The sequence below is a fragment of the Pavona decussata genome, unplaced genomic scaffold (genome assembly GCF_977016875.1).
Source record: "Pavona decussata unplaced genomic scaffold, jaPavDecu1.1 SCAFFOLD_51, whole genome shotgun sequence".
Classification (NCBI taxonomy): domain Eukaryota; kingdom Metazoa; phylum Cnidaria; class Anthozoa; order Scleractinia; family Agariciidae; genus Pavona; species Pavona decussata.
In genome coordinates, this window is record NW_028145473.1 from 584,010 (window position 1) to 599,591 (window position 15,582).

The 15,582-nt window shown below is 38.6% G+C and overlaps 1 protein-coding gene across 1 annotated transcript in view; it reads right to left on the reverse strand.

Annotated features, from left to right (window-relative positions):
- Window positions 1–5,686: 5,686 nt before the first annotated feature.
- LOC146480968 (uncharacterized) overlaps window positions 5,687–15,582 on the reverse strand; it is a 98,331-nt gene continuing 88,435 nt past the window's right edge. The window contains exons 19-25 of the mRNA XM_085108679.1: window positions 13,517–13,983; window positions 11,896–11,990; window positions 10,930–11,090; window positions 9,912–9,974; window positions 8,873–9,147; window positions 7,533–7,707; window positions 5,687–6,572 (exon numbers count right to left, since the gene is read on the reverse strand). Coding sequence (XP_084964805.1) covers window positions 6,337–6,572; window positions 7,533–7,707; window positions 8,873–9,147; window positions 9,912–9,974; window positions 10,930–11,090; window positions 11,896–11,990; window positions 13,517–13,983 — 1,472 coding nt within the window. The 3' untranslated portion in view covers window positions 5,687–6,336. The remainder of the gene's footprint in view (window positions 6,573–7,532; window positions 7,708–8,872; window positions 9,148–9,911; window positions 9,975–10,929; window positions 11,091–11,895; window positions 11,991–13,516; window positions 13,984–15,582) is intronic.

The window sequence follows — 15,582 nt, forward strand, 5'->3', positions numbered from 1 at the left end:
CTTTGAGGAATGTCCCTTGATACTTTCTGTTTGTTGTTCTAATAACATTCCGTGTACGTGAAAAAGATGCTTAGTTTTAATTTGAGAACATTTTTTTGACTCAAATAGTAAAACCCCCGTGATGTAGCTTTACTGAATGACGTTGTTTAAATCGCTGGTGAATGTAGAAGTTCAAATGTCTTAAGCCGTAAAGGCCGACTTAGACGGTGAAATTTCATTCAGTACAACTGACGTGTACAGCTTCTGGAGCGCGCGCTGCTTGCGTCATAGGAATCATCGTATACAACGCTTCTGGGCGACAAGTTGTATGTTTAATTTACACCGACCAATTTAGTCGTATCGTTGTCCTGTTTCCAGCATACCGTATACAACAAAGTGATGCCGACTATCTTTTGGGCCTTAAAGGTGAATTTCGACTGTCGCGTAGATTTTACGTGCGTACAGACGTGAATTGAGCTGGCTTTACGTAAGTAAATAAAATAAGAAGCGATGTATGACCCGCGTGCGTAAACGTAAAAAGTTGAATGCTGTTCAACTTTTTACGTTTACGCACGCCGCTCTTACATTGCTTCTTATCGTATGTACGTAAAGCCAGCTCAACTCACGTCTGTACGCACGTAAAATTTACGCGACAGTGGAAATGCACCTTAAGTGTGCCAGCTCCCACTTAAAACCAAAAAAAAAAAAAGTTTGTTAGTGTTAGGTGGGCGTCTTTGAATTTTTGCCAGAAAAAAAAAAAAAAAAAACTGTGAAGATCTGCAGTGCTTGTTAAAAAAAGAAAACATTAAGTTGTTCTCCCCACATATATTTGATATATGGCTGACCGCAACTTTATTTCTAGAAACGTGTGGCGTGAGGCATATTCTGTTGCAACATTACCTATAGTTTATGAGTGTGCAACACAACGAGGATATTATTTAAACTTCTGAAATATACTTCTACCATATGTAATTTCCTTCAGTTGTGCTCAGGTTTTATTTTACGAAATAAACTCCGTTTGTGTTTATTAGTTTGACAAACATATTCGCATTCGCCTAAGGGCTTAAATGGTTCAAAGTTATATCTCAAGAATATCCCTGTTCTTTTTATGCCGGAATAGAGGCATGCGTACGTACCTTAAGAGCAAAAGCCGCGGGTGTATTATCTTATCTTAAAGACGTTGGAGTCTTTATTGACGCCGTAAACTTACAATGCAGACTAATATCCGACAAAAACGTTTGTTTACCAAGAGAAGGTTGTTGCCAAGAGAATTATCAGCATACAAATTCCTCTTATTGTTCTCGATATTTCGTAAGGTAATTGGGGAGAGAATGCGTTTCAAAAACATTTTGTCTTGTGTGATCATTTCCTGTATTCTCATGAACTGCGAGTTTCATTAAGTAGTGGTTTTGTTAGATGGAATCAGAAGCTAGTCATTATTGAGGCTGAAAGGGTTAATGAATTTTCTTATAAATACATTATTATCTTAATTGCAGGTTTCGAGGCATCAATGTTTAGACTAATGTTTGTCAGTCAGAAAATGTGTCGAATACGGAAAACTCCATTCCATTGCGTGAATATGGCACCTTTATAGTCGGAGGCTGGTTTGCACAGCGAGATGGGCATAAGCTAGTTTTAAACTCAAGCTTATTATTGCTTTCGAAACACCCGAAAAACTTTGATTCCCTGTAATAATCACATCTGTAGAGACGGAAATAAGCAAGCAAATTTTCTTATCTCAGAAAGAGTAAACCTTGTTAGATTCAACTCAGTGAATATGAAAAATTATTTCGGGGAGAAAAATTGTAACATGATTCGTTTAGAATATAGTTTTTACATTGTGTGAATTCAGAATGTGGTACGTGTATGGAATATTAAACACCAAACGCTGCTGTCAATCATTTGTAATATAAGTTAGCCCCATTTCGATTACTTTGTAAATACGAGGGTTAGTGTGGGTAGATCTCCATTTCTCTGTTTAACAATCTCTCAAAACCTCGCCATTTTGGCGTCTTTTGTTTCCTTAAGTACTTGTGCAAAGCTTCCATTTTCGTGATTAACACAAGTACCTGTGACATCATGCACACCTTTTAGGGAAGAGGCGGGATGACGAGCGCAGTGGTAAAATACTGTATTTTAGCAGAAAATATAAGAACTTTGACTACACATTCTAAGGCATGCGGACACATTCCCGTACGCTATACTGTTATTTGTGAATGTCCGATTTTCTTTGACTTGATATTTGCTTACGTTTGAATCAGCAAAACTGCGAGACTTTTCATAAGGCAAATGTAACTATAAAGCTTATGTGAATACCAAATTTTAATTTAACTATTATTTAAAAATGTCAACCGGGCTTCCTCCAACGGATCCATGTCTAGTGCTTGTTTATCTTTTTTATTTACTTTCCTGTTGATCTGATCTGGATCTTTCGCTAGCTCTTAAATCAATCATTCGCCCAAGCGATCATTGATCCATTCGTTTGTTTTGGTCGTCCGTTCTTTCATTAGTGATAACATCATTAGATTATTTTTTTAATGACAGAATTTATTTACAAAACGTACCTTACATTGCTTACTTACAGGACACTACTAAAATTACAAAAACTTACAAACATTGGAATTACAGTGATACAATAAAATAATAATAATAATAATAATAATAATAATAATAATAATAATTTATTCACTTAATATAGCGCCTTTTAACATTAATTTGATCAAAAGCGCTTCACATGAATTAAAAAAAATTTATATAAAAATGTAATAACTATAAAGAATTACAAGAAATATCAATAAAAACTAATACTAAATTAAACAATTGACCACCCCCAATGCCATTGCTAAGAATTGCTTGTTGCAAGCTCAATTAAAAAGGTATGTCTTAAGTTTCTTTTTAAAAATACTAAGTGATGTAATTTTCCGAATATTTGCTGGAAGGCTGTTCCACAGTGTGGGAGCAGAATCATAGAAAGAACGAGCACCTAATGTGGAGAGCATGCGCCCCTTGGGACAGTCCAGAAGTAATGAAGAATTAGATCTAGGGAATAAACAGAACAATACTTAATAGACACTAAGTTAATAATATAGCTAGGTGACATTATATATAGCCTTTAATGTAATAATTGAAATTTTAAAATAGATGCGGTAGAACACAGGTAGCCAGTGAAGGTAATATAAAGCTGGTGTGATGTGATCATACTTTTTATTGTTCGTTGTTAATCTGGCTGCAGCATTCTGTACTCGTTGAAGTTTACTTATCTGATACTTGGGAAGGCCATAAAGTAGGCTATTACAATAATCGAGCCTGGACGTAACGAAAGCATGAGCTAATTTTTTAAGGGATTCCTGTGAAAGGTATTTAGAAATTCTACGAATATTGTGAATATGGTAAAAAGCAGTCTTGCAAACTTGTTAAATCAATAATAAAAAATCCCCGATCGTGTGGGATTTTCCCGACATATTAAGGACGGTGCCTACTAATAAAGAAGTATTTTTGTTATAAATCAATAAATTTTTGCTTTCAAAAGCAACATTGTAAAGACGTGCCTTCATGTTCCCCCTTCAAATTTGTTCGAATCATTGCCTGCCTGAAAAAGAAATGCCTGCTTCCTCAAATTCCCTCCTTCCCTTTCCATCCCTTACCCCCTCCCCTCCCTTCCTCCCTCCCTCCCTCCCTCCCTTCCCCCCTTGCCTTTTATTTCAAATTTACCCGTTCCGATTGATGTAGTTCTCGGGATCCTTCCTACTCAAGTACAGTTACAGATAATTTTATTTGAACGAATGTTAAGAAGAAGTTGAATAGAACAGTTAAGCCTAGTTTTCATATGTCGGAAAAATCCCAGACGATCGGGGATTTCATTGTTTTCCGACCGTCCCAGACTTTCCCGACTTATGAAAACTGGAGATCGTAGACATCCCTGATCGTCTGAGATGGTCACAGACAAAACGGGAAAATCGGGAGTGTTTCTATTTCCACGATGCATCCCAGATTTCTGCGATGGTCGGCGATCATTCCCGACATATGAAAACTCATATTTGTACTGTTGGTGACGTCGGGGGCAGTTTTAGCTCGTTATGTATCCTCTAAATTGCTTCGCTCCAGTTTCGCACTTCCCCCAGGCAAATAAAAATTACGTCTGTCACCGATGAATACCTCAACTTCTGGCAATTTCCCGATATCTCGGCAAAATCTGGGACGGTCGGGAAACAGTGAAATCCCCGATCGTCTGGGATTTTCCCGACATATTAAGGACGATGCCTACTAATAAAGAAGTATTTTTGTGTGGTTTATGACTATGCGGGGAAGCAGATCTCGGCAAGGGCTATTGAAATCAAAAAAGAAATTGGGGGTAACCACGCATTTTTCAGAGATAATTAAGCAACGATAATATTAAAAAAAAACAAAAAAAAACAGTAAAATACAAAGCCATGTATGGCGTTTTTTTCCCCAAATTGAAGCTTTATTATCTTTGAAAAATGCATGGTTACCCCAAGATTTCTTTTTTGATAGCAAGGGCACTTGCTAAGTTCTGTTTTCTCCGCTTAGTTTTAAACCGCGCAAAAATAACCCTGTATTAGTAAGCACCACCTATAGGAAACCCGAATGTCTCGAGATGCGCAGAACGTATGCGCAGTAACAAACGTAAGCACCCTCCTTAAAACAAGAAACAAGAGCATGGTTACTGAATATCGGAGGTCATTTTTTTTCCTTTCTTGCCTTTCAGTTGAACCACCGATGCGGTTGATTTCGTCTCTACCCTCTGGAGCCAGGGAGAGGTGGTATATGCACCATCAAATTAGTCAAACATCTTTGCAGGTACATTAACTAGCACAGTGTTATGTATTCGACTGCACCAGAAACTGTTTAAGGTTTCTGGAAAGTATGTATTACTGCAAGAGAAGATTAAGTGATTCGCTAGCTGTAGGTGTCTACCATTGCACTGTTATGAAAGACTCGTCGTTGTGATCCAAGACTCTCGATTCCTTTGTTTACAACAAGGTGACTTCGAAACCTACAATAATTAGAAAACGATAAACGATTACAAAATGGGAAGAAAGCAGTTCTAAGCATGTTGCGACAGTTAGGTAAACGATATTTACCCGGTGGCGCTTGTAATACAGCTAGGAATCTCGACGTTACAACATTGAAGCCGAAAAGCTCAAGCGTATGCAAATAACACGATTTTAAACCACGGTATGTGCAAATTGTTACTCATGCTTAGTGCGCGTTGTCGCGCAAAGCCATTTTCGTGATCGCACTAAACATAAAGATATCCTCTTTTGCGTACTCTAGAGGCTGGTTCTCAGTGTCGACATAAGCATAGATAAAGGGAGCTACGTGGACAGCAACGACATAAGCCTAAGCGCAAACATCAGAAAGACAAATGAGCTGTTCATACTTATGCTTGTGTTACTAAGAATATATGCATGGAAAATGAGCAACTTATACTTATATCGCATTGATTCCAAGTGAATAAGAACAAACTGTCTTTTTCCTTTTCCCTGTGCTTATGCTTGTATTGTTATTGTCCTCGCTAGTTTATGTGTGCGCTTGTGTTTATGTCAGTAGTGAAACCTTAGGTATTACGTCACGCCGTAGCGGCAACTTTGCGGGTTGCTGGTGGGTTCCAATAAAAGCTTTTGTGGAAATGATCGCTAATATCAGTTGCGTCAATGTATAGGATACAAACATAAAATACAAGCCATTAAAGATATCAAAGAAAGGGTGCTTTGTAGCTTTATTTGTCGCTGAGTGCGGTAAAGTTGAGAACACGAAAAAATCTGAAGAAAGCAAACAACAAACAAACAAACAAACAAACAGAAGAAGAACAAATGGACCATCTTTCTTGTTGGAAAAGTTCGGCCCTTTGGGCTAAAGCCAGCGACACACTGGGCAGTCTTATACGCCGTTCTCGGAGATTTTTTAAAGCAGGCGAATTTCGTTAACGCTTGACACGGGCACGGTAGGTGATTACGCTAATCATCGTGGTGATTTTCCACTTCTCTTCCTTGTTGTCCGCCATTTTCAAAGGACATGTGATAAAATCGCACAACCTAATTGGTTGAATAATTTGGCGCTTCGCGGCGACGAGCGCATATAAAATTGCTGGAGCAGGCACGCTAGGCGAATGGCGATCAATTTAACCGCCGTTCGCGACGATTGGTGAAAATTGCCATCGCATAGACCCTATGCAAAAATGGTGGTCTCAAAATTATTGTTTTGTCCGTATTCAAAATAGCCTCACTAGCCTCGTTCTTGAGATCAAAACTAGTTAGTGAGGCTATTTTGTATGTACAAAAGAATAATTTAAGCGCGGCCATTTTTGCATATGGTCTATTGCCAGGCACTGAAACATTAGCAGTCCGCCTCATGATCTTCGCATTGTGGAGTAGAATATAGTTCTTCCTCGTCAGGCGCAGACGCCAATCCCGCGTGTTCATACTTTCTTCTCGGATGTTTCTTGTATCTTTTCACAAAGTGCTTTCTTTCTGTTTCATGTCTCAATGCCATGGTGGCCTTAATCGTGTTCATGTTCTGTATAAAATTGTCCACCATGTCTTTCATCTGAACTGCAAACGTTTGCCTTGAATCTAAAGGGGGAAATCGGAAAAGTAGAAGAAAGAATGATTCTCGAATCACTGACTGTTAACTGAGTGCTAGCTGACTACTGACCAGCTGCTGACTAAATTCGGCTGACCACTGACTAGCTATTGATTGACTAACGAGTGATAAGATCACTGGCACGGGATGCCACAATTCAATTCAATTCAATTTTATTCACACTTATTCGAACGAAATACAATATGTTTTATGGTAAGAAAAAATTAAACATGCAGAGCAATTTATTTAAGTGATTTTACCTTCTAGGGAAGAAGTGCGTAGTGGCCAAAGAAGCAGGGCTTTCGTGTTGGCAGTTACAAATAAAATGAGGGGAAGTAGAATTTATAACACTGGTTGTAGAGCTCTGCTAGTTAATTAGGCTTGAATTACGCTTGGTAGATCGCCAAAATAGAACGTACCCTGAACAGCTGAACACTGACTGCCTGAGTGGCTTACCAATGCGGACTGACTGACTGACTGACTGACTGACTGACTGACTGACTGACTGACTGACTGACTGACTGACTAACTCACTACAGTGGAACCCCGATTTTACGATCGTCGATCTATCGATATTCCCGATTTAACGATCAACATTCTGTGTCCCGGCAATTTTTTTTTTAATCGGGAGTTCGTCTACAACGATATCCCGATTTAACGATATAATTTTCCTGTCCCGTTGTCATATCGTAAAATCGAGGTTCCGCTGTAATCGACTGACTGAATGACTGACTCCTAACTAGCTAACAGACCGATCGGCTGACCACTTACTGGTTGACTGACTGTCTAGTTATTGACCGCCTGAGTGACTAATTGATTGGCCACTTATGGCTGACTAGTCAGCAGGATGACGGGCTGAGCGGTGGAAGATGGACTCTTGATGGACGGCTTCATTTAGGTTATTTAAAACGTATTCCGTAACAAAAGTCGATGAAGCGAAATTAACCTACCTTGTGGCTGAATCCTTGATCGTGCTCTAAGGCGTCGTATAATTTCATGAACAACACCCAACAGTAGGAATGTTAAAAATAGTGCGCCGGTGATGAGCAAAGTTTTTTTAAACACATGACTGTGACTGTCAAATAGGCCTGTGGATCTCTCTACTTGAAGCGGATGAGGAGGTTCCTGCAAAGTTTGACAAAATAATTGCAACAGTTGAAAGATTTGACACTCTTTCGACCTCGTTTTGTAGGTAGCCGGGTGAGGGGGGATGGGAACACAAAGGTTAGTTTTTGTTTACTGGTAAATACTGTTAAAACTGCACAGAATAGGACATTTTCACTATGGCGTCATTTGACTACAACTACCAGAATCCTCCAGTTTTTTGTTTTTTCATGCTAATTAGAGCTATTGTTCTTTGCTCTCCACTGGGATTACAAAATTTGAATTTGAAAAGGAAAACGAAATGAATTCTGTTAGTTGTAGTCAAATGACGCCATCATGAAAATGGGCAATTGGCCCTCATCTTACAAGCCAGTCTAATAATCTACGGCAAGCTAAACATTTTAAACGAACTGATTTTAAATCGTACTGAGAAAGTAATCTTGGCGGGGAGATTTTGGGGTAAGAATATTGTTTGAGAAAGAAATGTAATATGGCTTAAAGCCTGGTGAACAAATGATGATTTTTTTTCAGTCAGTAACATAGGCATTCTCGGAAAAAGAAAATCAAAGTTCTCCACTATGTACTGAGCTGCAGGAGACTCGTGGGAGCTAGGACATTAAACTAAGTTTCACTCATCGACATTCAATTCCCAGTAGTATGCAGGGTGTTTGTCCCATAAACCTTGTTTAATGGCCTAGCTCCCACGAGTCTCCTGTAGCGCGGCATGCGAATTAGTAATCGGAAGATCACTGATAGGTTCCACTCCTGTTGGGAGCACTCGGATTTTCTTTTACCGAGTACCCTTGTGTCACTGACTAAAAACATACGTCTATGAAGAATATACATTGTTTAGTTGCATATCTTTCTAACGGAAGTTATGAACACAGTGACACTTTTATTGGTTTTAGTTAGGGAGGTGCCTTGCATGGGACTCCAGGTCCCGTTTGCACCTTACCATTTGCCTCCTTTCATGTTCTACCTATGTTCCTAACACCAATAAAGCTGTTAAAATAAAAGAAATAAAAATAAAAACTAACATAATGTTATAGACGAAAAAACGTATGGTATAGGATTTTACAATTGGTAAGTCAGGTGCGCTAGGTTTTGACCACAGCGAGAGCTACTCAATCAATTAAAACTATATTTAAAGGTTCAGGAAGACGATCACTTAAAATATCATATTCACCTTTAACTGCTCTGTGTTCTTCTGAATATGATGGGAGATCTCGCTAGCGAAGACATTTTGAGTGAGATGTTTAAAACACACTCTAAGTTTCCTGGCCTCTTTACCCATCACCACTCCGTATGTGGAGGAATAATCCAGAATTTTGTTGACTCGCAGATGTCCAGTTTCAAACATTTCTTTGCTGCTTCCGGCGCTGTATGTATCAATCAGAGCTCCGATGACTTTTCGTTCATGTAAAGCTGTGTACATGTCCTCAAAAGTGTGGTACTTATGATCTTGAAAAGAGATTAGGCACACAGTATACATTAACAAATATATCACGTTTCCTAATTAGCAGCAATTTAGTGAAGACTTTGTAGAAAGAGTGATCGGGAGAAGAGAGAAAGATGGCTGAGGTGATTTTTTTGCAATGGAAAACCTAATCCGTCAAAAGATGCAACATTTTAAAGTTTTCTATTAAACAACTGTCCTTGACACTGGCTCTGCCGTTGAACACATTTCGAAACTCCCCTTGCTTTGGTTTCAAGAAGTTCACCGAACTGGAAAACGCTTGAAGTACGTGACGAGCTGTCGATACCACTTATCGCTACAGTATGTAGGATGCGAGTTTCGTATAACCGCGTTCAATAATTGCCCTAGAGAGCTTCGAGTCTTCTTGTCGTTTAATTATGATTTGATATTTTTGTTTTTGCTTCAGTTTCTTGGAAACCTGCACGGCCAAAAGAATTGACGGGCGATATAGAGAGAATGGTTTGTATTTCACTTTTAGGGGAAATTATTATTTTTTTTATTTTCAACCCCTACCATGTGCAAGTTTAAAAAAAAGCAGACTTGTGTGAAGGCATGGCCACAAATGGTCACTGGCGTGCACAGGTCGCTATCTTTTGCAAAGGGTTTTGAGTGTTAGTCTGTCTTATTTAAGTTTATGGTCAATGGGTGTTATTATATAGGACAACAGGCTAAACGCCAGTGGGGTCTTTTATTTTCGCGGAATTAACCCATCTAAAAACGAGACAATTTACCAGACAGTACAGAATACCTTCGTCCATCCTGGCATTTTTTCTAATTGCCATTCTATATTCAGGTGTTCCCGCGATTGCTGCTACCTATAAATATTGGAAATACAAATGGTTTAGTTAAATCATAAGACACATGAATTGAGAATTGTTTGGTTGTCTCTTACGAAAATAAAGCCTAAGAAATTATCCCTTTCAATCCGAAGAGTGCCTAAAACAGAATCAGCTGAAAAATCATAAATTCTATTTTGAAAGACTTGCAGCACCGCATGAAAGTACTTGTCGAAAGCAGTTGAGTAACAACATTAACTGATAACATTAGCCGCTATGTATTTACTACGGAACTAAAAGAACAAATTCCTTACGGTCACCTGGTCACAATACTATGTCTTTGTCCCTTTACGTGCCTTATTTTATACAAGAGACGGATAAAGCGTCTGGAACGAACTTGGAAATGTTTGCAGGGGGTTTTGCATTGTTCGTCTGATATAAAGCCCGGTGCAAGACGAATAATGCATCTCGACGAACTATCGTCGGAAATGCGCCGTAAGAGCCCCAAACAAACTTCGTCTAAACACGTCGCCGTCTTTTGCCGTTTTCATACTTGACAAACTACGGGTCGCATAACCTGACATATTGCGGATGTTCGCAGTGATGCATTATGCGCATTTTGTGTGAAAACAGGAATAGGTTAAAGGGGCACTGTCACGGTGATCTTGCTGTATTTTGGCCAAAACTGCTCAAATATTTGGCGAAAATCTTTTTTTGCTAACATAAAATTGCCCTTAGAATACCGGAAAAAAAATATTAAGGGATTTCTCCAAGGAAGAATGAACTATAATCTGTTTTTAGCGACTTCTCTAAAATACTCAAGAAGAACTTGAAAAAAGTGGCCAATTTTTTGGCCATTCAAAGTGACACTAAAATGGGTGACACTGCCCTTTAAGCAAAAAAATAAAACTAATTAATTAATTAATTAAAATCCTCAACAGTGAGGCTCGTAGTCAAAAGAAAACTTGCTTCCTTGTTCAAAATCATTACCTACCTTTGCACCGTATATTTTGTAATCTGTGTCCAATGTAATGCTCGTAATAGCCGTGGCCATGATACTGTTAACAAGTCCGAAGATGACCAGTCCAGATAATATCACAAATACGGCAAGAAGTCTCCCTGCAACGGTTATTGGTGCACGGTCACCGTAACTGAGGGGAAAAATCACAAAAATATCAAAAAAAAGACAACATTATGACATAAGCATAATGTGATTTTATCTCAAGGCCCGTCATAGTCAAGTATTTAGGTGTGCCGTTGCATGGGGCAAGGAGCGTGGTCAATCATAGAACTAAAGCCAATAAAATGAGGTCAGATCTAGTAACACCGAGGTTATAGGCAAGATCAGTTTATCGCGTGGTCCTTCTCGCATCGTGTTAACATCCGAACACAGATTTCCAGTACTGTAGAAGAATTTTTTCCCGCCCCCTCCCCATGCTCCGGCCTTTCTTTTTAGGCTTTTGTTGCCACATTAGCAGTTATCATTTTATCTCCCGTCAATCTCGTCAGCAAACCTGCCCAGTGCGACGTCACTATGGTTTACCTCCTATTAACATTTTTCGACGAAGTGTGATAGCTAGTTAGTCATTCGGACGGTAAATTGAATGATCTGAAATCATCTTACTCGTACAGTTATTACTAAGCAATTAATTATAATTCTGACTGTATGAAAAGGTACCAGCGAGCGAAAAAAGCCTTGTAAATAAATAAAAACCTATTCAGAACGGAGAAAACTTGAGTTAAATCTCTTTTACCTGGAACCTTTACAAATGACTACGATAGAACTACTCCATATCTGTTGATGAACATATATTATACTTTACGTTTGTTACGACAAAAGATGCAAAGACAAGAATGGTGGAGCTTCATTTCAAAATCGCCTACACGTCGTTGCTAACATGAAAACAATCAACATTACATAAATTGACGGGAACAATTAGAAGGCTCGATACTTACCCGAGCGTTGTTGTTGAAACAAAGGCCCAATAAAATCCCTCGGATCCTCCTTGGATAAATGATGGAGGGAAGTCTTGTGGGTTATATTCAGACTCCTGCCCGAGGAAAAATCCATAGTCAATAGAGAGATTAAGCACCACGTTTACGGTAAACGGCAAACGCGAGATTCACGTTTATGTTTTGTTGAGAAAATGAGTGCATAGATGAGGATAGTGCAAAATAAAACAAATCTACTCAATTTTTTTCTGAGAAACTGAAAACAACGAGCAGCTAATGAAGGATAATTATAGTCACGTGGTCATCTCTGGCGTTACCATTTGCATAAACGTGGTGCTTAATCTCTCTAACGTGTCTATTACTGTACGTGAACATATCTTGGTAATTTATTTGCGATAGTAGACCTGCGTTTAGTTGGACGTAACTTAAAAGAACCGTTTCAACCCTTTAAGCCCTGACAGTGATCAGCATCATATTTCTTCTTGTAATGTCAATGCCTATTCAATCCCTGAGGTCACGGAATTAAGGATATGATCACCCAAGGTGAATTTTCTTGATATTTTAATACCTTCTCCCCAGTACTTTTATAAGAAATGTATGGGGACAAGATAGGAGACTTTGTTCTTTGGTACGAGGGGATAAAGGGTTAAGTGATTGCTGCTTTTAACACAATTAGCCTTAGAAGGTTAGCTGTTCAAGAACACAAATAAACAAATTTAAGGCGCGGGGTTTAAAAAGTCCAAGTTTCAAGTAAACGTCATCTTGTTTCTTTGTGAGAAATAAGATACCGCTACAGTAAGTTCCTTTCGATATATTAAAATTCACCATGAAAATGAGGCCAAAAGACACAAACAAAGGAAATTGAATGATCATTTTTATTCATTTCTGTTGTTTGTGTCCTCAGGACCTCGATATCAAGTTGAATTTAAATATTTCGAAACGAGGCTTTTGACAAATTACGCTCCTACATCCTACATTATTTTAAAAAACTGTATCAACGGTTTATAATACAATTCGAGAGTTTTGATTGGCTTAGCCGGCATGGCACGTCAGTCATTGTGCCATGTTACAGTGGCCAATGAATCGTGTTCTGCTCTTTCTCACAAATGAAATCAGCAAGATCTAACGCAATATTTCTTGGTTATCGTTAATAAAGCAATTATTTCTCTCACACTTGTTGGATATGGGATGGTTAATAGCCATCTCAGTGATACGCGCTTTGTTGGCTATCTATCCTATGCATCTAATTTCCAACGCGCGCTCGTGACATAACTGCTAAATAAATATTTAAAAAAGCAAAGAAAAAAAAGGGTCCGTCAAAATATTTTGCAGAGTCGCGATGTTTTGGCGTGACGTATGCGCTCACATCAAAGATTTTAAGAATATCGTGATTAACGACGCATGCTACAAAACTCGTTCCCAGCACGATCCTGACGACCTTCTTATTAGACACGTGACACGCTGCAATAAAGGTTTTGATCTGAAAGGTAGAAGATAAGTCTTGTTTCCGAGTAAATCGCAACTTCGCAAAGAGACGAACATGAAACATGACATAATCTTTAACTTGATCTGCAAGAAACATTTATGGAGTTTGCACAGTAACATTCCACTAGTTTTGACTTACCACTGCCCAAACGGCTAGGCCAGCTAAATAAGTGATTGCCATGAAGAGCACTATCGCTGGCCAACAAGACCAAATGTTCATCATCACTGCGTTAGGCATATCATCATGGGAGTTTGTATTGACAACGTACGCCATCCCAGGTGACTCCACCAAACCATGATAACCAAACTCTTTAGCAAAATGAGTCTGATCTTTAAAACCATACACCGGGAAGAAAAAGTCTGTGGGATTAGCTATGCTCGACTTAAGTGTGCGCAAACTGGAGAGCTCCGCTGACTGATTGAACCCATTTAATTTTAAGTCCACGTAGGAGGTGCCATGCAATTGGCAGGTTTCACAGCACGTGACTACCAGCTTACTAAGGATTGGTGGAATAAGCCCGCTTGGGATGTTGTTTTCTGATAGTTGGACGTATGGTCGAAACTCGTACCAAGTTGTAGTGAGACGTTTATGGCAACGGCAGGTCTCTGCGAACGATCAGTGAACGATCAATTTTAAGTGATAAAATTAAAATTGTCAAACTCTATATTGGGAATCAAACACAGCAAGCAGAGGTTAAAAAAGGAACAAAACTAAACAAAACAAAAAAGTAACCTCCTTTACAAACTTCGAATAGAGACATATCATCTATCAAACTCTTTCTTCTGTACCAAACAAATGAACAAACAAAAAAACAAACAACAACAACTACAAAAACAGACCATTCTAGTCTGAAAACTTAAGCAGAAGGAATGTCAGTCGTTCCGATCCAATAGGACGGTACTAGAGTCACATACCAACGCTTAACGAAAAGGAAAGTATGTGTCGTGGCAATATACAACAAGAGAAGGAAAGTAATATCCTACAAGAATATGAAGACAATTAAGAATAAAATGAAATTACAGAGAGAAGCTGGAACTGATGAAGTCTTCTCATGGCTGACTGGTGAACAAAGAAAACATTGTGACATTCTTAAAATGGGACAGCCATAAGAGACGAACATTTTGGACACTTCAATTTCAAACGCTATATTCCTATACAATCCTTCATCCTAACTCCTAATACTACACGTGCTATCTTATTGACTTTTTTGGTCGTGAAACATCTGCATAGGTTTCATTGGTGAGGAACTCGTGATTATTCCACTAATTGACGTATAAAGGGAAAAGATAAAACAAAACAATGCGTATATGAACTGAAAGAATGAATGAATGAATGAATGAATGAATGAATGAATGAATGAATGAATGAATGAATGAATGAATGAATGAATGAATGAATGAATGAATGAATGAATGAATGAATGGATGGATGGATGGATGGATGGATGGATGGATGGATGGATGGATGGATGGATGGATGGATGGATGGATGGATGGATGGATGGATGGGTAGATTCATGTTCCTTTTTGTAACGTGTTTTGTTCCTTTTTGTAACTTGTGTTCCTTTTTGTAACTTTTGTTTGGTTACGAAAAGGAACAGGTGTTCCTTTTCGTAACCTAAGGTTACAAAAAGGAACAAGTGTTCCTTTTTGTAACCTACCAAAGTTACCAAAAGGAACACTTGTTCCTTTTTGTAACCTCATTAAGTTACGAAAAGGGACAAGTGTTCCTTTTGGTAACTTTGGTAGGTAACAAAAAGGAACAAGTGTTGTAGACTAAAGATAAGACTGTTTAAGGTTACTCCAAATCTTCGCGGGTGCCTTCCTGAAAAAAAGTCGTACGCGCGTTGATTTTTAGGAAACCACCACAATCTATATATCGATAAAAAGCTTATTTAATGCAGAATTCGATAAAATTATAAGCTATTTTGGTTGTTCCTCTGCTAAGGCGAAGGAAGCCGGTAAACAGTAAAATGACAGAGCGCCATTCCGTCGAATTAATCGGGTATCAAACGTGGGCTCTGACGAGATGTAGCTGCACAGTGTTAATCACAAATCATCAATCTCTCAAAGGGTGTGAGCATTTCCCCGTATTCCTATTTGTTTTTCTTTTAATATATCTGTCAAGTTCCAGTAAAAAAGAATTTGCAAACGTGTTGCGTTCCGAGGCCGCCAGGAGGAAAGTATTTGATTTAAAAAAAAAAT